General features: G+C 41.1%; 1 protein-coding gene across 1 annotated transcript in view; it reads left to right on the top strand.

The window, feature by feature from the left end:
- LOC306826855 (phospholipid phosphatase-related protein type 4-like) overlaps nucleotides 1-12,894 on the top strand; it is a 28,985-nt gene extending 16,091 nt beyond the window's left edge. The window contains exons 7-11 of the mRNA XM_079348390.1: nucleotides 2,483-2,621; nucleotides 3,819-4,047; nucleotides 4,547-5,153; nucleotides 8,977-9,133; nucleotides 10,277-12,894. Coding sequence (XP_079204516.1) covers nucleotides 2,483-2,621; nucleotides 3,819-4,047; nucleotides 4,547-5,153; nucleotides 8,977-9,133; nucleotides 10,277-11,214 — 2,070 coding nt within the window. The 3' untranslated portion in view covers nucleotides 11,215-12,894. The remainder of the gene's footprint in view (nucleotides 1-2,482; nucleotides 2,622-3,818; nucleotides 4,048-4,546; nucleotides 5,154-8,976; nucleotides 9,134-10,276) is intronic.
- Nucleotides 12,895-22,955: the final 10,061 nt, after the last annotated feature.

Here is a 22,955-nt window from a genome sequence, read left to right as displayed (position 1 = left end):
GAGTCATAAAAACCTCCGATCAGCAGGATGAACCGTTTATTTATTAACATTACTACAGGTCCTGTTGTAGAAACACAAATATGTTATACGCTCTAAACTTCCATTGCAGTGGATTTGGTTCTTTGTAATTTTGAGTTCAGCTTTATGTTCTGAACGGAGACGCTTGACCGCTGTGGAGGAACTGAAGAGAGCAGCGATAACTCCTACACACAGTCATCCTCCAGCCCACACACAAGAATAGACTTATGAAGACAGGAGGAGCACTGACACAGATACACGAGTGAGCAGAAACCCACACACACACACACACACACACACACACCGAACACACACACACACACACACACACACACACACACACACACCGAACACACACACACACACACACACACACACACACACACACACACCGAACACACACACACACACACACACACACACACACACCGAACACACACACACACACACACACACACACACACACACCGAACACACACACACACACACACACCGAACACACACACACACACACACACACACACACACACACACACACACACCGAACACACACACACACACACACACACACACACACCGAACACACACCGAACACACACACACACACCGAACACACACACACACACCGAACACACACACACACACACCGAACACACACACACACACAACGAACACACACACACACACACGCACGCACACCGAACACACACACACACACACATAGCTTCACAGTTACGGCTCGTTCGTTGAAGCTGATCTTCTTTGATTAAGACCTTTTTATAAACGTATAGTATATTAAAATAATTTTTGAAACATATCTGTTTCATGCTGTAGCTACACAACCCTACTCAAGCAGAAATAAATAAATTTTTTTCAAACCTGTGGATTCACATATTTTGTCAAAAACAAAAGTTAAAATATAATTTCTCAGAAATTTCTGAACCAAAGAAAAAAAGACATTTTGGACGGCTCACAGCTCAAACATTTTCTTTGAGCTGTGAGCCGTCGGTCTTGTTCAAACAAATCACTAACACATCCCACCAACACAGCAGCTACTCTTCAGCTGCCTACACTTTTGTTTCTTTGCCACTCCTGCAGGAAGAATCACAGGCCTGAGACGTGTGAGGTTGTGCTCTGAAGCATCGATCTGATGAAGCCTCATTCAGAGCTAACATTATGAAACATCTTTATCCTGAGAGAGTTCTAGAAGAGTCTCTGAAACTCTCTCCTCACCTTGATTCAGTCTGACCACGCCCTCCTTACTGCTGCTCTTTGGGTTTTTATGTTGCTGATTGTGTTGTTCTTACTCGAGCGCCCATAAATAAGAAGTGTTATTATTATTATTAAATGACTATATGCAGAGTCTAACATGCTCACTAGTCACTGGGACTCGTGGTTTTTCAAAGCCACACATATTATTCAAAATACACTTTAAAAGGACGTAACCCCTCCAACAGGTGGATGACACGCCCACAGCTACCCTCTTCCAGAGAGGGTGTGTTGATAAGGAAGACATGCATTTTAATTTCATTTTTAAAGTAATGAACCACAAATGTGTTTTCTTATGATTTATAATGTTGTTAACGATGTGTGAAGTCAAAGTGAAGTAGCGACTATGCAAAGCTGTGAAGGCCCACGAGCGGTACAGTGTGAAGTTTTCTTTGACTTTCACTGTTTTTTGATTTTCTCTTTTTATTTGATTTGACATGTTTTACAAACACTATGTGGAGGAGTAGGGACAGTTTAACAATGCTCTATAAAATGTTTTCATCAAACTGATAATTAAACACACTTACTGGGCAGAGGAGTCCCTAACGTTGTATTTTTTTATGCAAAGAAGAGTAACTATATGATAAGTGTAATTCTTCCTCCGTATGCAGATTAGTTTTGCAGCTAGGGACGCACATGTGCAAACAACACATTCAAACATTTCCTCATTAGTTTTTATTATGGATTGAGAATCCAAAACACAGAATCTTTTGTTTTCTTGCATATCCAGACAAATAGAATTGAAAATGAATTTCCCTCGGGATCAATAAAGTATCTATCTATCTATCTATCTATCTATCTATCTATCTATCTATCTATCTATCTGTCTGTCTGTCTGTCTATCTATCTATCTATCTATCTATCTATCTATCTATCTATCTATCTATCTATCTATCTATCTATCTATCTATCTATCTATCTATCTATCTATCTATCTATCTATCTAAATTTCTTTTTTCTTTTTTAAAGTTATTTAAATGTTCAGACAAGGTAAGAAGAGCAACATCAGAAGAAGACGTGTGTGAGAAAACAAATGTTCTCATGTCATCCACATGCTGCTACTAATGTCTGTTTTATTCAGAGGAGCTGAAATATTTCCACCCGTAGGATCAGAAGAAACTTTTTTCTGTGTCTTTACTGCATGTTGCTCTTTGTCTCACGTAGTGTGTGTGTGTGTTTGTGTGGGTCATTGCAGGGTGTGTATGCAGTGGGAAATTTCCAGCCAAGTAAGGATCGATCCAGAAGTCGAGCTCCACCCCCCCCCAGCCTGAGAGAGCCCCCCCTCTCCTCCTTGGTTAATGTCAGCCAGTCAGCTATCAGCAACAGCCACCAAGGTAAAACCCTTTTCTCTGAATTTCCCTCGGGATCAATAAAGTATCTATCTATCTATCTATCTATCTATCTATCTATCTATGAGTTCACATAAAAACACAACTTAACCACAGGTTTGCAAATTGTTCTGGGTGCCTTCATGCTGAGAGGATCAGATCTTAGAGTCAGCTGGTTTAACAGAAGGATATGTGTTAGGGCTGATGATGATCAGGGAGAGCAGTAATAATTTGATGTATTATGTTGTGTATTATGGTGTTCAGTCCTATAGTTTAGTGTTGATGATGATTTATGCTCCTGTTTTGATGTTGTCTCGGTAAGTATAAACGGTCTGTGAAGCACCTTTTTTTCTTTTCTCTGTGAAAGATGACGGATTCATCTGAATAGTCAAAACTTTTCTAAAACAATTTCTAAAATATTTGAATAGGACAAAACTAAAATGCAAAGAGAACTACCAACAGCCTTTTGAAACAAATACAAATAGTGGATTTAGGACTGTGGGTGGCACCCAAAAGCTGGACTACGATATTATGAAGTCAAACACAGGATCACTAAGACAACTACATGTGCTCAAACCTGAGCACACATGAGTATGTTCAGGCTGCCATTACTGACTGAATATTAAAGACAACGGACGGCCTCCACGTGGTGTGAATGACTCCATCAGGAGGTTAAATACTAAAGGTCTGTGTCGACCGCAGTATTTACAGTCTGTGGAGCCGGCGGGCAAGTTGGGACTTATTCTAAGACGTCAATCTAATCTAACTTTATTTATATAGCACATTTAAACAACAAAGAAATGTCTCCAAAGTGCTGTACATATAATAATAAAAACAATTAAACAAAACTTTCCAAGGTGATTCCATAAATAAAACAATAAAATCAATAAAAGATGTAGTAAACTAGTAAAATAAGTAAAAGACACAGAGGACCACAAAACTCACGCAAAGTTAAAACAGTCAACAGCAACACCTGCACCACCATGACATCAACCAATCTTTATTTGTGTAGCGTCAATTCATAACAAGTGTTATCTCAAAATGCAGGTAACAGACGTTACTCTGTCTGTTAATATTACAAGAACACCATGACACAAACACTCGGCTTAATGCATCATGAGTACGTTAGCAAAGCTGCAAAAGTTACTTCTGAATGAACACATTTTTTATTTATCTCATTTCTTCTTCCTACTCTCCACTCAGGTCACATAACGTTGGTTCCCAGTCAACCAGAGCCCATCATCACCAGGACCTCTTCACACACCCTGTCCCCTAACCGCCCTGGACCCATTCTGACACGCAGCGCCTCGTACCGAGAACCCTCCATGTCCAACATGAAGAGAGCCAGCGCTGAAATCGAGGTGTTAATTCCCTCCAGTCCGCTTGGCAACCATGATAACATGATGACCTTCAGCAGCAGCACTCTGCCACGGTAAATAGTTTTAGTAAGTAAGTAAGTAAAGTTTATTTACAGAGCAGCTTTTATTTGGAGAAAAGAAAGGAATCTATGTAAAACTTATAAATTGAGCACCTTCATATAGCTGGAGTGATGCTTGTCTTTGACTGAGAGGTTAGCAGTCAAGGATCGGCGATGACTTGACCGTTCTCGGTCATCTCCACGAAGGACACATCTGTACGAGCTCAGCATCAAACCCATAACCTTCTGGTAGAGAAGGTGACTCTCTCATTGAGCCACAATCCATACCCATGACTTTGATATCCGTGGTGTTTTTAGTGCAGGAGTTTAACTTGTAAATGAGTCTTTTGTTAGGTAAAACCTCTGAGGTCTTGAATCATTTATCATTATCCAAACTGGTTACCTAGCTTAGTAACAAAATGTGTGCTCGGACTCACCTCATAAAATGTAGAAGCAATCATCACAATCACCAACTTTCTTCTTCATCACATCATTTCTTTTGGTCCCATTACAGTTCCCACGGAGGATCCTCACTGGAGGAGGGTCGCATTCCTCGACGCCATGCCTCAATCCACGCCTCGATGGATTCAACGCGATCCAAACAGCTGCTCAGCCAGTGGAAGAATAAAAATGACAACAGGAAGCTATCTCTCCAGGTGATGGATGGTATAAGACCAGCGTCCTCGTCATCCCCTCAGAGGAACATGGAGCTGCGCTGCTCCTCTGAACCATCTGCCATGGGCCTGGAGGCAGAGCTCCGAGCCGGGACACATTTGCCTATGGTCACTGGTCAGGAAACAGAGATGCGTGCTGGAGCCCACATCCCTGCTCAGTACATGAAACTAGCTGCAAGCACCGCCAATCATAATCACCTGGCTCATAACGGTAGCACGAGTATGGCTGGAGGGACAAGAGTGTCAATCCAATCCCGGCCTGGATCCTCACAGCTGGTTCATATTCCTGAGGAAGAAAACCCCAACTGCAGGGATCAGGAGAGCGAATCAGAGGACAGCATTATGGATGGGGGCGGGTCAGTCAGGGAGAAGTGGCTGAGAGTGGCTGAGAGAACCACCCTCCCGTGTAGACCGCTCAGTGCAGGAGGACAGCCCCGGCTCATGCAGGTTAACCATCCTTGTTTTTTTGATGGATGCATGCATGACTGCTTCCTGTTAGCAAGAAGGAATCATTGTTGAACATCACACTTCTTGTCACACATCATCTGTTCTCTGCATAATGCATCAGACTTGAATAAAAAAGTCCTTTTTCTTTAACTATGTTAGCCTATAAAATAGGTCTGTGTTTAATCTTTAGCAATATACCAGAATCATACCATCTTGATTTGAAAGCCCTTTATTTATATTCACGAGGGCTGGGACTTGATTAAAACATGTTAACTAATGAACTCAGGGCTTTCTAATTAATTAATTGAAGTTAATCACATTTTAAGTGCATCACAATATTTGCCCTAAACAGCAACACTTCTCCGTCTAAATGGATTTCAGTGGATGGATGAAAACAATGGAACCAGTGTTATTTGCTTCTCAGTTTCATAAAGCTGTTGGATCTTGTTTAAAATAGTTTTTCTGCACAGCAGCTGGAAAGTTGGATCACACGTTGCTACCTGTAGCACATTTTCTAACCCCTTATCTTCTACCACTGATAGTGATCTACAGTCCAGAGCGATCAATTTAGTGAGTGAACTTGTAAGTTTATCAGATGTTGACTTACTAATGTTGGTCCTGAAGACAATCATTTGGTCGAGTTGAGGCTGCAAACACTTCTTATTTGTTCTTGTGGCGGAACTAGCGATAAGCTAGCACGAAGCTAGCAATAAGCTGGCGCATAGCAATAACAAACAGTTCCGCGCTGTTTATGAGGCAAACTGTGATTAAATGCAGTTAAAAAAAAAAATACGCGTTATTTTCTTGTAATTAATTAATCGTAATTAAAGAGCATATTGCAGGTTAAAGACAAAACTTAACTAATCATAGGAAAATACGTTAACAATACTGTTTTTAAAGAAATTCTGAAATTAATAACCCACAGGGTCTCCTGGAGACGTTTTAGTACGTTTTCGCACGTCTTTGCTTTTTACTTCCGCATTCGGCTGTGACGTAACATAAGGGAGTCCCGCTGGATCCCCATCTGTTTAACATAGAAAATCATGGATCCGAGTGTCACTCCCGTCAATAAAGAGGAAGAAGACATGTATTCCTTTACATATAATGGTCCACTGGCTTATTATTCTGAACCTGTTAAATGTGATAGAGAGCAGAAACAGGCAGGATTAAAGGAATAACGGCCTCAGGAGAGAAGTGAAGCTGTGGTGTGAGGAGAGACCCGGAGCAGGCGTCCTGCTGAGTGACAGGTGTCAGCTCGCCATATATGGGCGAGTGCTGTGTTCACATCAGCATATGTAAAGTTTGTAATCACATTCAATCAATTAAAAAACTATTTGTAGAAGGTGCAAGTGACGATCATTCACCTTTACATTGTATGGGAGCTGCTTGTAAAAACGGCAAATCTGTACAACGTATTACGGTGCCGCGCTGTGCGCGCGCGAGAGAGAGAGCGAGAGAGAGAGACAGACAGACAGACATAGAACCCGATTACACGGCCTGTGCAAATGCAGCACCATGTCTTAATTGTTTATTCCTCATGCAGCCCAGTGCTCACGTTGTTATAGAAAATACAGTGTATGGTGCAGGATCACGGCGCACGTAATCCACACAAACATGCACAACAGCGCACACACTCCACAGTTTAATGCGTGCACATATATTAGGCTACTACAAAAAGTTTAAAGTTTTAATTGGATAGAGGACCGACGTAAAGCTTGTGTTTCTGTTTGTTTCCAAACCGCGCGTTCCGTCTTTTCCCACTGCGCACACACAAACACACACACACACACACACACACACACACACACACTCCACAGTTTAATGCGTGCACATATATTAGGCTACTACAAAAAGTTTAAAGTTTTAATGGGATAAAGGACCGACAGAAGTAAAGGTTGTGTTTCGTTTCGTTTCCAAACTGCGCGTTCCGTCTTTCCCCACTGCGCACACACACACACACACACACACACACACACACACACGCGCTCTCTTGTAACAGAGTTGGATTTATAATAAATCGTATGACTACATATATTAAAACAGACTGTCCGGTGTCTATTACGCTCACACTAGAGAATATACAGAGGATTCCAGCAGATCAAATCATTAAACGCTTTCTGTCTGCGTATATAATATTTTATGTTAAACAGCCAGAGATTTAAATCATTAATAAGGAAACGTTTTTGTGTCTGATACCGAAATATTCAACGTGTCTGTTCGATCGTTTCTGAGGTTGTGAGAATAATTCACCAAAACACACTATGAATAATCAAGCCACTTACACTGTGCACCTGAATGTGCGCCGCTCAAGTTACAAACTATAGCAGGGAGGCATCCTGTCTGTTCTCACTCACTACCACGTATCATTACTCCTCTTTAATCATGTTTTAGCCTGTTTTTTTGTGCTTTAATTCTTTTGTGCTGCCTTCTAAATGTTTGTTTGTAAAGTGTTTGATGCTCTCGGTGCAAGACAAGTTCCCCCAGGGGCAATAAAGGCTTCATTCATTCATTCATACACGGACGCATAAAGCCGATCAAAGCAGAGTCAGAGAACGGGACTCCCTCATGTTACGTCATATGACGCGTTGTTGAAAAAAAAGCACGTTCTAAACGGCTATGCTAAAACAGCCACTTTCTCCTCTAAATTAGAGCACTTATGTGTTGTAGAACATATTAAAAAAATAACCTACTTATTTTACAGCCATTAACAGACTATATAAAATATTAATTAACATTTTTTTTTAACCTGCAATATGCTCTTTAACATGTTAAAGTCCCGAAATGTAACAACGACCTGAAATGAAGCAATGACCTGAAGTGTTATAAAGTAACAAAACCCAAACTGTAAAAACTGGTCAATACTGTAACAAAATGCTCCAGATGTAACAAGTTGTTTCATTATTAGGAGAAAAATGTCTTTCCCACCCCATAATTTATGAGTACAACTGACCCAAAATGTAAAAACTTTGGGTAACACTTTGTAACATTTTGGGCAAAAAGTTTTGACATTTTGGACTCAGCATTTTGTTACATTATCGACAAGTTATTACATTTGTTACATTTCTTTATAACATTTTGGTTCGTTGCACATACTCATCGAACCTGAGTTACATACAGTAACAGAACACGTCACTCTGTTTGTTTGTCTATGTTTGCAGCGGCAGACGACAGTGGGCTGTTAACTGATGATTCATTTCAGATTGAAGAAGCAGCTGATACCTGTATGCCAAAGACACCTTGAGATAGATCAGAGAGTAGTCGTGTTTCCGTGTATACCACGTGCAGACATTGTATGATTCTGCTGCAAAAGGCCATTAAATCTGAAGATTACACAACTTCTTTGAATGCATCATAAACAACTGATCCTACCTCAGTTTGACTCACAAGCATTTTAAAGGGGATTTCTTCTCTCCTCGAGGACGGACCTGACAAAGCTTTTTACCAATCTGTATCACAATGTAGTAATTTAACTAAAGACACGTTAACTGAAAGTAAACCAGCCTGTTCCTGTTGTTAGCCAGCGTGAAGCCTCTGTGTTTTAATGAAACTGACCAGAAACAGATGAAGGGATGCTTCTCCATGTTATTACTTTGCAGACGTAACAAGAAGGGCCTATTTCCCAGATGTACTGTGTATATCGTCATCAGCCATTTTTGAAGCCACAGTGACATTTCAACATTTAAATGCATGCTGTGTGTCTTTGGACAGCTACAAGCTAGCTGAAGAAGCAACATTTTTAAGAAGAGCAGGTTGGAGAAAAAGAAGTTGATCTCCTACAGCAGCGACCTTTTTCACATTTCACCATGTCATCTTCCCTTTTCAGGTTATAGCCTTATCCAAACAGCAGGGCCTCCTTCACTCTCCTCGATCAGAGGATGGTGGCAGCACTGTCAGCTGCACCGGATCCATTCGGTACCGAGCCCTGACAGACCAGGACCCCTCTCCACCAGCCTCCACCACTGGAGCAGTCGGAGGAGGAGGTCTGTACAGCTAACAGAGCCATGACTTGTTCTCCTAAGCTGCTACTTTAGTAAAGTATACATGAGGTCAATAGTTTAATTCATGATGAAATGTAAAATAGAATTAGCCTAAAGTTCACATTGAACAGATTTGCCATCTGTGGGTTTGATTTTTTTAAACTGCACAGATTTGCATTGCGAGTGTTGAGGCTTGTTGTTGTACAGGAAGCCAGAAGCAGACACGTTTTGAAGGAGATTAATTTCAGGGCTGACAGACGGCTGACTGGCTGGTTGGAGCTGAGAGAAAGAGTCTGAAGTTGTTCTGTAGGTTGAATTGTTGGTCCTGAGAGTTTTGTTGTTTTCAGGTGTAGATGTATCTAAAAACTGGGAAAACAGAAGGAAACGTCTCTGACTAAATAGTACAGAGTGGCCAAAAATAAACTCCAGTGGTGAGACCTCCAATGGAGCAGAAACCAGGCTTCTTATACATCAGCAGTCCCGTGCATACAGAACATGTAACTCTGTGGAGAGGTAGTATTGATACGATAGAGAAAGTACGCTTACATTGTAACATTGGCTCTCTGAGAGAAGAGACCATCTCTCCCAGTCGAGGCGGAAAACAGTCCAATCAATGTAAATCAGTGACTTCCTGTGCACCATGGCATTTTAGACTGGCGCATGGGCGGTGTTCACTTCAACCGCCCCCGCACAGATGGAATATGTAACTCTGGCGAGATCATCTCTTCTTCTACCATGTAATGGGATGTTATATAATGTTTTACCTCTCTCCGTTCTGACTTTTGGAAGAGACAGTTTTGTTACAGAAACAATGAAAATCTTTGTATCAAGACAGCTGCAGGTAGAGTCAGTCGTTTCTCGAGAGGAAGGTTGGGGGTTCAGTCCCCAGCTCTTGATGCAAACTGCTCCCGCTGCTGCGTCATCGACGGGTGAACGTTTATGAACTGATTAGTTTATACTGATGGACACATTACATACAGCCTCCGCAGTGAGTGTGTGAACAGGAAGGTGTTACCTGTGATGTGAAAGCACTGTGAGCAGTCAGACAAACACGTAGGAAGCATTAAATGTGATGAATGTTTCTCGGTCGTTGTGTAGAGTAATTATTCAGATATTCATTCGTCTTGTTTTTTTTTTTTTTTGAAGGAGGAGGAGGTTTGGAAAGAAGTGGCAGTATAGTCCGGGTTGATGCCCACCCAGAGTCCAGGTCTAACAAACCAGTGGTGAGACCTCCAAGCAGAGATGGGAGTGGTTCCTGGCGCTGGAAACCACCAGAACAACGAGCTTCAATTCATCAGTCAGCTTTCAACCTGAATGACCTGAACAGAAACACAGACAGCTGTGATTCACTGAGGGATGGAGGGTCAGTGGACGGGCGGAGGAGTGTAACAGGGCCTGAAATGGAGAGTGGATATGGAGGAGACGGAGGGGCAGGAGGGGGAGGTGACATGGGAGATGGTGGAGGAGTCCTTTACACAAACTATTCACATGTGGTACACCCTCTACACCCCTTACATCCAAATAACCCCAACAACTTCCAGCACCCCAATTTAAACCCCAACACTCCCAATAATCCAAACTTTAATAACGCTCAATTAAACTTCAACCCCACGTCTAACTCCAGCATGACGTTCACCCAGACTGAGACCTATGCTCCGCCCTTCCACCCTCACCCTCAGGCCATCACTACCATCCGGGTCACCCCGGTGGAGGGAGCAGCTCCCAGCAGCGACGGAGGCTCCGATTCCCAGTCGGTCGCCTCATCCAGTCGTGAGTCCACACTGAGGAGGCAGAGCGGCTCCCACATCATCCAGGTCCCAGATCGTGGTCCCCCTCCCGACCTCCACAACAACCACCGCCTCTCCGACGACTGTAGCCGCATCGACAATGTGAGCTGCAACCGTTTCCAGGAAAACCTTCGAAATTTTCAAGAGAACCCGATCCATTTCAACCACCCCAACCACCACAACAGGCAGTTTCAATCCATGTACGGCCGTCCCAGTCCAACCCCTCCGCCCACATTACCCCGCCCCATCCTAGCTCACACTCCCCCTCCTAATTTAGGGTTGGCTTATAAAGAATAACCTCCACAGGGGTAAAGATCAACTATTTACACCTGAAGAAGAGAAGTGCTACTTGACCAGTTGTGGTTAAATTTGCCACCACACAAGGTTAGCAAAGAAGGGAAGTCTGAAAGCTCTCACCTGGCCAATCTGTCCCCAAAAAGCATCCCAGCTGGTTTAGATGGTCTGTCTCTCTGAAGGATTATAAACCTGCAAGCAATAGGTTCACTCTTCACTTTGAATCATAAGCCATACAAGCAAAATCAGCACTACCCCCGGTCTCCAGCTGACCTTAAAGAGAGGACAAAGAGGTGTTAGGGGGGAGTTTGATTCAGTGCTTTTTTTGTTGTCCTTGTTTTTATGTCAGACTGCTGACAAAACCAGTCCTTCTTTTCATGTACTATGTTGAGTGCAATTGGATCTCGCGGCGCTCACGCCTCCTTGTTCTTTCTCCCTGCTCCCTGTCAGCCTGACGAGTCTGCCCCGTCTTCCCCCCGTCTGCTGGCTCAGCTGTAAATGAGCAAACGCTTTTATGCCGACATTCAAACAAGCGTATATAACATGCTTTCATTCTGTTGTCAAGCACATGTAAAGAAATCGATATCCATATATATAAACTTTATAACTAAACCACTTGCCATTAGATGGAAATGTGCATTTAAAGCCTATAATAGTGCTGTGTTTGTACATATGTTTGTTGGTGGCCACAGTCTAGTGTCTCTGGGCTACAAGATTTTTTATTGACAATAATAGTGTCTATTCGTTCATAGTGGTCGTGTTTGTATCAGAAAAGAACAATCTAAAGGGGAATATAACTGCATTCAATGATTTAACATGTTTGCTTTTGATACTGTGCAGTATATGAATCATGCTTACTGTGTAGTAGCTGAACTGACACATGCAGCGTGAGAATCATCCGAACAAACCAAGACGAAGAAGAAACAGGAAGAGAAGCGTTTAAGTTTATTCTTAAATAAATGAAATAAACCATTTCACTTGAGGTGAGCTGTCGCAGACATATAATGACTTCCAGAAAATTAAAGTCTGGAAAATAAGAGTTGATATTTTTAAATGAAACAATGCTGCAGTAAGTTTACAACAAACAGAGTCAATTTGTGATTTTGAGAAAGGCTTAAAACATTAAATATAAGAAGAAGAATCATAATCATTGCTTTATTAAAGTTAAGTAAAAGTCAAGAATAATGTTTCTTTTCAGACTAATATTAAAAATCTTATTTTAATTATTTTAAGCATAAAGTTCTTGTATAAAATAAACATTACATAGAGTTATCATTGTCAATCAAAAAGAACACTTCGTGTGTTTTAATGTTTAAAGAAGGCCGTGGCACCGTTCAAGTTTGAACCACGATGAGATTTACAAACAATGTAAATATATCAAATATCTAGTATGTGCTTTATGGAAGGGTTTTTTATATATATATATTTAAGAAACAACAAAGTGTTTGTGTTTCATGTTTGTCTACTCTTCATTCCTAGAAGCTGAGGGAACAATGAAAACCTTTAAACTGACCCACCGTCTGGCTGCTCTCACCTGTGAGCTGACCAAGAATTATTCAAAGAAATATATACCATACATGATCACTCCAGATATATATTTTTCAAATTCTCTGAATAATTAATGCTAAAAATGACAAAAAGTTCAACTTTGTGTTAAGATTTTCATGTGATGTCTTTTAACATTCACTCACTTCTGCTTTGTTACAGTTAAAAACAAAGCGATGAATCTAAATGTTGGAGGATAGTCGTCACGATAGCAGAACTTTATTTTGGGGCTCTCTGTCCCATTTTAATTTGTATTGTGCGAGTGTGGTTGAAATCAAAGAGAAAAACATATTTAGAAATGTCTATAGACTGAAAAAGTGATGACATATTTTTGTAGGCCAATCCAGAAGTATCTTCTCCATGGGTTTAAACGGGAATTCTCCTTATGGGATTTTTATTCATTGGATTTTAGATCATTGTAGAAAATAATCTCTGTGTCAAACACACATTTCTGATGTGTAGCTGTTTAGTTCAGCGGGATAATCTTTACAGATGAACATCATTTATATGAAGTTTGAAGAGTTAATGCAGCCCAGAGAAGTAAAAAGCTAACGTTATGCTACAAGCTAACTACACCGCGGTCGATTGATTTTGACGTCACGACCGTTGTGCTTCATCGATCTAATCAGCGGTTTCAACAAGCTAGCTAAACGTTAGCTTAATAAGTTGTTTATTAACCTAATATTTACAAGAGCTCTGAAAAACATGACTAGAGTATGTAAGGAGGATTAGTGAGAGAGTTCCCGGCATGATGTTTAAGGTCTCCATGACAACCACTGTAGTCTCATTTAGCCAGGTGTTAGCAACCACTGCTTTAAGTTCACGCAAAAACTTTAAAATTCATAAGTGGGGTCTTAGGTGACGTAGTTTAACAAAACATCAACATCTCTTCAGCTTGTGTTCACCACAGACATTATTTCAGGCGTCTAAACACAAACACATTCAAAATCCACTTTGACTTTTATAGTTTAGGACCCATGGAGCTAAAACGTTAACTCACTTCCTGGTTTTAGGACTCGTTCCTGTGCCAGTATATTCAATGAATGTTCAGAAAGTATAATCAAAATGTGAATGCTTTAGATATATGATATAGTGACAACCACACGTATCATTTTATTCGCCCGGTGTTTACATTCTTTAACTTAGTGCCCAAGTGCCATCAGAAGGGAGTTATGTGGCTGTGGGCTAGTCACATAGATATCATGTGTCAGTGCCAGGACTCCCACAAGCCTGCGTCTGCAGAGAAATATGCCTTGCAACACAAAGATTCTCTTATTTGATTATAACAAGCACAAAAAACTGATTGATCACAGTTTTTGGATTGAATTGCCAAAGTTTGTATTTCCAGCTGTGTACAGATGAACATCCTTTCTCCTGGTCAGATCTGTTGCTTTTGTGAACATTTCAGTGCGGATGTTGGAGATGAAGATGCTGCTGCTATGGGCATTGTATAATGCTGTTAATGTGTTGATGTTTTTGTAATGTAGAGGTTAGCGTAGAGGACTTTGAATATGATATTTTAACCATTTTACATGTATTATAGACAGTATTTTAGTTAAACGAGCTGATAAATATTTGGATGACTATAACTGATGGTTTTGAATTGCCAGTCTGTGCTTCTTTAAATGCATTGATGTGTTTTGTGCAGATTCTCTTTTTTTACCTGGAACCCGTGTAAGTAAGATCTTACCAGAAAGAACTCTGATTGGTCACCTGGAAACGCTTAGATTTCATAAAGGTTTCTGTGCCCAAGCCTGTGGCCTTAGATCGATGTGGTCAAGCTTCATTGGGGGTCAACGCCACGGCACACGTTCACGGAGTCCTGCTGACTTTGTTTACATTTCTGACACTGTTATTTTTCTCTGCTCAATGTTTCTGTACAGCACACACACACACACACACACACACACACACAAAGTGTTGCAAAGTTCACCCACGACAATTAATGACCTTCAATCAGCTGAAGTCTTTTGAATGTTGAATCTGAACGTTTCCTCCCTTCTTCAACACTTCCTCATGAACTGCTCGACCATCTTCATCCAAACATATTCAGGCTCATTTGAAAGACATTCAATACATCCATACCTTCATTTAAACACACTTTAACAGGTTTTAATAAATGAGACAGGCGGATTTACCCTCCTAAAAGAAAATCAGAATAAGGTAAAAAAAAAAGATTCAGATTTTTAGGGAAATATTTTTTACTTTAAAATGAAAAAAAAAAAAAAAAAAAAAGCTATTCTCTGTGATTCTGTAATTTGTCAGAAAGAAAACGAACCTAACACAATATAATGAATCCTGAGTGAAAGAAGATGATCGCACCACATCCACCAGAATGAAGATAATGTGAAGCTTAGATAACATCAGGTTAAAGATATGTGTTAGAGCCCCATGAGAATTAGACTGAATCCCCTCACATGTCCCACCATTAGTGGACATGCTGTATGTTGTAATCACCATGTTCAGGTAAAGGACTTTATAAAGCTTCAAGTTCAGTGACTGAATTGATTCTGAACATCGAGTTGATGGATAGACATCGACTTAGATATTTGAGATGAGTGAAAGACTTTTTTTTAATCTTTTTCTATCTCTTTGTCAAACGACTTCCATGTTTCCCACCTGAACTACGAGCCAGTGGTTTGTATCCACGACTTCAGAAATACGGCTGACACTGTTCATTTCTATTGCAGGTCAGTCAGGGAACCAGCAGCTGTGTTTCTGCTCATTATTTCATGACTTTCTGTGAATCACCGCTGTTGCCTCACAGTCGATTGGTCAGATCTGCATCTCTAGCTCCTGCACACCTTCACTCTTATAAGCTGAATGATTTGCTCTATATGTTGAAGGGACAGTCGGCCGTTTTGGTTCATTAATCTTTATGTAATATCTGGCAAGGAGCAGATGGAGAAGATTGATATCTGATATCAGTTTGCTGAGCTCAGCACAAAGATGCGTCCAGATAGAAGTCAGACAGTTAGCTATTAACTTTGACACATGAGATAAATGTGACAGCAGAAGTTCTTTTTGCGAGCGTTTTGGGTTTGAACAGTTCTAACGACAGAAAATAAGCATTTTTACGATTTCTCTAACACGATCAAGACATTTGATTGTCAAACAATACATCTTGTGACTTTGTAATGAAATGTACTACAAGGCTATTAATCATCATTTAACGTATAATCCACAATTATATTTTCAAAAATATAACAGTGAACTGATTCTGTAATCTGCCTTACTGGATTCTTGTGATTTTTTTTTTTTTTTTTTTTTACAGATTTATAATCAGTTGAGATGAGCTACTATCTGTTTATAAAAACTAAACATATTCACTTTTGCAGTTTATATTGCTGTAAATAGACATTTGTATCTTAATGCTTATCAGTATATCTTGTTTGTGCAAACTCTGGTTCGGGTTATTGGCTCTTTTGGAAAATGCTCATGCACTAAAATAAATCAGCCAGGCTCAGAGTCAGTGAAGCTTCAGGTCCATCCACGCACAGCCTGAAAACAGACACCAGTGTTATGTTTGATTTGAAAGAAGAACGTCTTACATGATAAATTCATCTGTTGGATTGAAAGAAGGCCTTACACCACAAAAGCTGTTCATAAAGAGGGTGATGTTAAATTGTGCTTTCACGTGGAAACATTGGGACTCAAGTTGTTGTCCGTCAGCTAAATCTTCTTCAGTTACATCGAAGCTTTCAAGATGACAGCTTGCAAAGAAAAGGTGACGCATGAAAACAACCAACTAACCAAAACTACATTCACACTGTGTGCAAGCAGGGAGAGGTCATTTATTTCAACCTTCAGTATTTGTTTTTAGAGTTACGACATTTAAGCTCATTTTAATGTCACTGTAAATTGTCCAAGCTTGCGCTGTGTCCTTGAACACACCCAGACACAGGTCCCTGTCAGGACCGTAGCTGGGATGCCACACTGTCTGAGAGACGTGTGCATACCTGCTGAAAGTGTGTCTCATACATTCTAAACCAGGAGTGAAGAAACATTTTTCTTCCCTTCAGACCTGACAGATCTGTAGTCAACAGAACTTTTGGATTGACGCATGTTTTCAAAAAAAAAAACCCAAACATGTCTGATTTTTTTTGGGACTCAAATGATTTCAGTGTTCTTATGTTGAAGGTTAACTGAAGTGCGGATGACTCTGTGAACACGTACTAGAGTGACAGTGTACTGATACTGACATGCTAAAGTATCTGTTTTCCAGTGGTGACTCTGTGATAAAATAAAAGTTTGATATCAAATATCTAAGTTTGGTTTTTACTTGTTTTCTGTTCCTGGCTTCATATTTCTAGATTCTGGTCGTCTCACTGTCGGGGACAGACACATGTCAAATAGGAGTCTTATATTTGGTAGTTTGGTTTACTACCTCAAAACCAGAGACCTCCAAGACCTTTAGGAGTTGGGCAGAGTCAAGACAGAGATCCATTACAGTTTTATATAATTGCTAAAACACATTTCTTGAACTCTCCACCCATTTTCTAAAAACCTTAAACACAAACTGACTTCTCTATCACAATCAAACTTTCACTTGAAGACCAGTGATCCTGTGTTTAAAACCAAACGTTGTCTTCAGATCATACAGCACAGCAAGTCAACAATATGTTCACCATGAGCTTTCATTAGACGCTGCATCTAATTATTTCAGACAGTTTTTAGACCATGTAGCGCTTTCTGGTGAGGACGCCCTCATTATTGTAACATTGATGATCATATTTGAATACAATGCTGAAGTGAGCAGGAGTAGTGGACAAACTAGCTGATTTTATTGGTGCAAGAGGTTCCAGTTTGTAAAGATGCTTTTTCATGGCCACAGTCGGTCATTGACCTTCATCTGCCATGCAGAGAAAAACTCCTTGATTGGATTCAGGAAGTGGCTGTAGGGTGGAAGGTAAACTTTGATGAAGCACTGGATATTGGTGAAGCACTCATGTATCAGGACAGCATGGTGACATGGTCCCAAACTATGACACATAAAGGATGTGTGCAGCTGCTCACGTGCTGTCGTAATATGAGGCCGAACACCCGGACATGTATACATGGGGCCTTTACATGCAGTCCAGCTCAGACACTCTATAACATTAGATACAAGTACTTCAGACACATTTCTTAAACAGTGTGTTTACAGTGTGTGTTACGACCTAGAAATTTAATTTGACAGAAGAAAACACTACTAAACTATAAGTTAGAAAGTACTGTATAAAATATAACTTCACCTTTATTAGTTTACATGTGAAGTCATCGCCTGCGTGCAGCGCTGATGTTGTTACTCAGGCTCGTGCTTAAGCTTGCTGTTTTTGTTGAGACGACCCGATGCTTCTTTAGAAAGATAATCATAAAGACAATCAGCACCTCGCCTACAGTAACAGTAACAGCCTATGAGCACAGAATAGTACTGAAAGCATCACGGCGCTCACACTTGCTGATATCTTAGATCTTTGACTTTTGCAGAGCTGCACTCAAAGGGTATGCTATGCTAAGTCTGTTGCGTTGGAGGACACGGTCAGTAGTTGAAAGAGACACACTGTTGATTTCATCAAAGTCGACATTGTCTTCAGTCACTTTCTGCTCGATTTCACGGAGTCAGATGGCGTTATGTTGACAGACCATGACAACAATGAATGCTTGTTGTTGGGAGAAAAGAACAGTCCTTCCACCCTCCTTTGGTGGTCTATCAATTCTACAAAGATGCACTGACAAACATACAGCCAGTATAAATAGCATTGTAAGGAGCATTATAGTACTAACAGTGTATGTTCAACAGGAAACACTTAGCTGTTCTCTTCTCTGAATGATGCTGGCCACAGAGGCTCAAACATGGTTGGACTCTTTGTCCTGTTTCTCTCATGTTCATATTAAAGACATGGTGTCCAATAGTCAAGAATTGTTCTTCTGCAGCCTCTTCCTGCTCGTCCACCACCTCTGTGTGTTTGTATCCATTGTAGATGGAAACACATGTGCACTCTGACTCTCTGATCACATCATTAGAAACATGTTCAATTTTGAGTTGTGTTCACATGTTGCTGCCAGTGTGAAATGTGTTGAGTGACTGAGATTGGGTTTAAGGTTTTGCAACAAAAAAAAAAAAAGATAAGATCTTCAAAATGAGTCTACGTATCTGAACAGTGTGTACAGTTTGGCCGGTTTGTTTTACACACCAAGAGATGAGTTTGAGTTCACCAGTCTCCTGACCTCCTACTCATCTCTTTTCTCGATACACAACTCAAATATGAACCAATCAGAGACTCAGGACTTATTAATGAAACACCTGACTGGACAGACACTCACTCCTGGTTTTAGAAACACTCTCTGCCGAATCTCAACCAGGACATTCATTTTGAATCGGAGCTTGTAGACGGGATAATATCATCAAAATCAGCAGCAGATGTTTTTTTCCTGTATACTTGTGTAACTGTTTCCGTGACAACCTTTAAACCTCATAAACATGCTCTCACACATCCCTCCCTCTTACTCTAATGTTTTCTTCAGGCTATAAGAAAGAGGAAGCTCCTGCACTCTGTTTCTTAACCTCTCCAGTTCCATTGAACACGAGCTCAGGGGCGCTTCTCACGTCTGTTGGGGCCCTAAGCAGACATTCATTGGGGGCCCCTCCAACCAGCATCCATTATTATTTTCTGAGTGAGTGCTGTCAGATGGGGCCCCATTAGACAGGCTTCCTACTGTCATTGCAAACATACATTTTAAAGGCAATGCTGTGGTTTGAAGTTTGTCAGCCGTTGGGGGGCCCCTACTGGCCTGGGGCCCCCGAACAGTTGCCTGCGTTGCCTCTTCACAAGCTGAAAGTGGTTCATCAGCTCTCCTCCATCCATCCTACCTTAACTGCAATTTCCTTTTTTCCTGCACCCTTAATCTCCTAAACCCTTCTTCCCTAGAACCCTCCTCCCTCAATCGTTACCCTGATCCTCTCATTCCTCCGTGCAGTAACTCATTTTATCTCTCTCTCTCTCTTTTTCACTTTCTGATCATGGAGTTAAAAGAGTCTCCAAAAGCAGACCAAGAGAAACGTTTGGATCAGGAGCAAAGACATCTACTGTACAGATGTTTTTAAATCAAATACAACATCACATCTTACAACAGCAGAACAGCCCGACTTTAACTCACTCACCTACTTGATTCATTCAGAAGTCTGTAATCAAGCTAACATGATCAACAATAACCATGAATCTAAATATTCATATAAAAGATGCTCAGCACGGCTTATTGTGAAATCAGTTATCACACATTTAATTTACCTATGAAGCCTCTCTCTCTCTCTCAGTGGAAGAAGAAAGAAAGTGGACGTGATAATAGCTGTATTTCAGGCTATTAATAGACAGTGATCAGACCTAGTTATAGCATAACAAGGTCATTTATAACTGGATCCCTCTTGAACTCAAGCTAGATGAGAGACTTAAGGAATGCTTGTTCTCTAATGACCCTCATTGTAGGTGTAAGCTATGCTTTAACATTGTCAAAGGCTAAAAGGAAACAAGCAACTGACAGGGAGGGAGAGAGACGAGTGATCAGCAAGAAAGTCAGATGACAAGTGACCTGAATACAGAGACACACAAACTGAGACGCTGCAGTGCTGTCTCGTACAGTCACTGCTTTATTGGTTTAGAGTAAATAGTATACTATGCTATTTTGGCCCAGTTTACTGCCTTTGTCTCAGCCTCGCTCATTTACCTTTTATTCCTCGTTGCAGCTGCAACCCTGCAGTCTCTGTCGAGTTACCATGGTGATAACTCAAAGGAGAGCAAGTGCGACCGAACGGACTGGGGGCGGGTAGTAGAGAAGAGGAAGATGGAGACGTGCAATGTAACACAAGTCTGAGCAGAGATGCAGTATCATGTGTTTATGTGTCGTGTGTGTCGTGTGTGTGTGTGTGTGTCGTGTGTGTGTGTGTGTGTGTGTGTGTGTGTGTGTGTGTGTGTGTGTGTGTGTGTGTGTGTGTGTGTGTGTGTTTCTATATAGAATGCAAAAAACCCATGTTTTTGTGCACACACTGCAGGCAAAGATTTACTGGTCAGAAATTCACCATGGTAACTATGACTGTGGACTCAGCACTCACACACAATAAATAGCTGCTAAGTGTGTGATCCAATCAGGATTTAGGACAGCAGACCAACCAATCTGTGTTTATTCTGACAGCAAACTGCGAAGGCTTCTCTGCTGCACAGCAGCGGTGAGTACAGACTCTGACGGCAGAGACAGGAGTGCAAAACAGACTGTTGAGGTTGTTCATCTCATAAAGCTAATCTTGATGGATGGGCTCTTTTTTTTGGGGGGGGGGGGGGGGGGGCATTGCAACGATCTGCACTGGCAAATGTCTGATTTGGGAACACACAGTGGCATGATTGATGAAGCAGGAATATAAAGCTTTATTTCAGCCCAACTTCTAAATGCAAAAACATTTATTTGCCTCATCAGATCGTTCTGAAAGAAACACCTGTTGCACCTGATGCTCAGTCTGGACTATGTTAAATCATTAAACAGAAAAAGGGCTGAACTAGTATCAAGGTTATTACTAACACACATTTAAACACTGTGGCCCTTTTCTTCAGCAGCAGTTTGGGGGTTAATAAACCTCTACAATGAAAAGAGAGGAGGAGGAATCACTTCTGACGGTTATAGGTCACCATCATGAAAGACGTGGTGCAAATCTAAAAGCACACGAAAAAGTCCGAAACAAATAAAATGTTAGAAACGTGCTGCAACTTTAAACATCATGCTGCAAAAAGTCAAACCAACCGAGTGAACCGCAGAATCTCTGCAACGTGCATAAAAGGTGAAATGGACTTCAGCTTATACAGCGCAGGTCACATTCACACACTGATGGTAGAGGCTGCTGCAGAGTAAAGAGTCCATCAGTATGAACTCATTCATTCATATGTTGCCGCCGCTGAAGCCGTGGGAGCTCTTGTGGGTTAATTGTCTCGCCTAAGCTGCTGGGGCCGGGGATCGAACCCTGGACGCTCCAGTAGAGAGACGACCTACTTTACTAACTGAAGCACAGCCGCCCACAAACAACTACACAGAAGTGCTCCAGGCCTGTAGGGGGCCTCAGAGGGAGAGTCGGCTGCTGCTATTCCTGCATGTCAACATATTTAAATCTCAGTTACTAATCACATGTTTTCCCGGGAGCTCTCTCAGGTGTTTTTGGCCCGTTGGTTGACGACCTGCCAGAAACAGCCTGACTGATGCTGCATTCATGCTGCGTTAGAAGAATGGGACAAGAGAAAGCTGGGAGTTATACCTGTACTTATGATGACTTATCAACTAGTCCTCATCACGCAACGTTCATGGTTCTTTCAGAACTGGAGCATAATGTTAGATGTACAGTATAACACTGTTGCATCTCTGCATTATACATGTGTTTGTATGTGTACAGGCTGTGAACATGGACATTTTCCTTCTACTATCAAAGAGTCAATTGTAAACAATAACAGGACACACACACACACACACACACAGGATTAAATACAGATCTGTATTATATTCTACAGCCTCAGTTTACAAGGACCAATCAAACCTTATTAACCTCGTTACTTCCAGCTCTGAGCTACACTTACACACACAGAGCCTTTGTGTGTGAACATAAACTCCAGAAATCTGGAGGAGTGATTGCATGAACAGTGTTCACGACTCTACACTGCGTTGTAATTGTTGTCATCGGTTACCAGATGGCAGCAGAACCATCAGTTTATCAAGTCTTCAGGCGTCTTCGTCCTGAGTGAGCAGATCTCCTAAAACACTCGAAGGACTCAGAATCTCACGAGTCAAACTTTTAACATGTTCATAGAGGAGTTTGGAGCGACAGTATGTAACATGAGTTCAAATGGTCCACTTACACTGAATGGATGTGGTACTACGAATACATTAAACCATCCACAGGCAATTTGAAGAAGTGAAAGACTGTCATAGTGGAGGTGTAAAGGGGAGTTTGATGAAGGGCTCGTCTTTTCCTTCTTCAAAATAAATCCAACTCCTCTTCGTTTGTAAATGCAGCTTAAAACCTCTCAGATGTTCTACTGCCCATCATACAGTGAGTGATGCTGCTGTTCTCATACCAACGCTGCTCCTTTATAATCCTCTCCCTGAGTCCGTTCATTCAGATGGTCGACAGAAAGGACTGCATGTTGGTCTTCAGTGCGAACAAAATGAACAGAACAAGTCGGTGC

This window comes from Symphodus melops (genome assembly GCF_947650265.1).
Source record: "Symphodus melops genome assembly, chromosome: 7".
Classification (NCBI taxonomy): Eukaryota; Metazoa; Chordata; class Actinopteri; order Labriformes; family Labridae; genus Symphodus; species Symphodus melops.
Note: the sequence above shows the minus strand (reverse complement) of the source record. Positions and strands in the feature narration are given on the sequence as shown.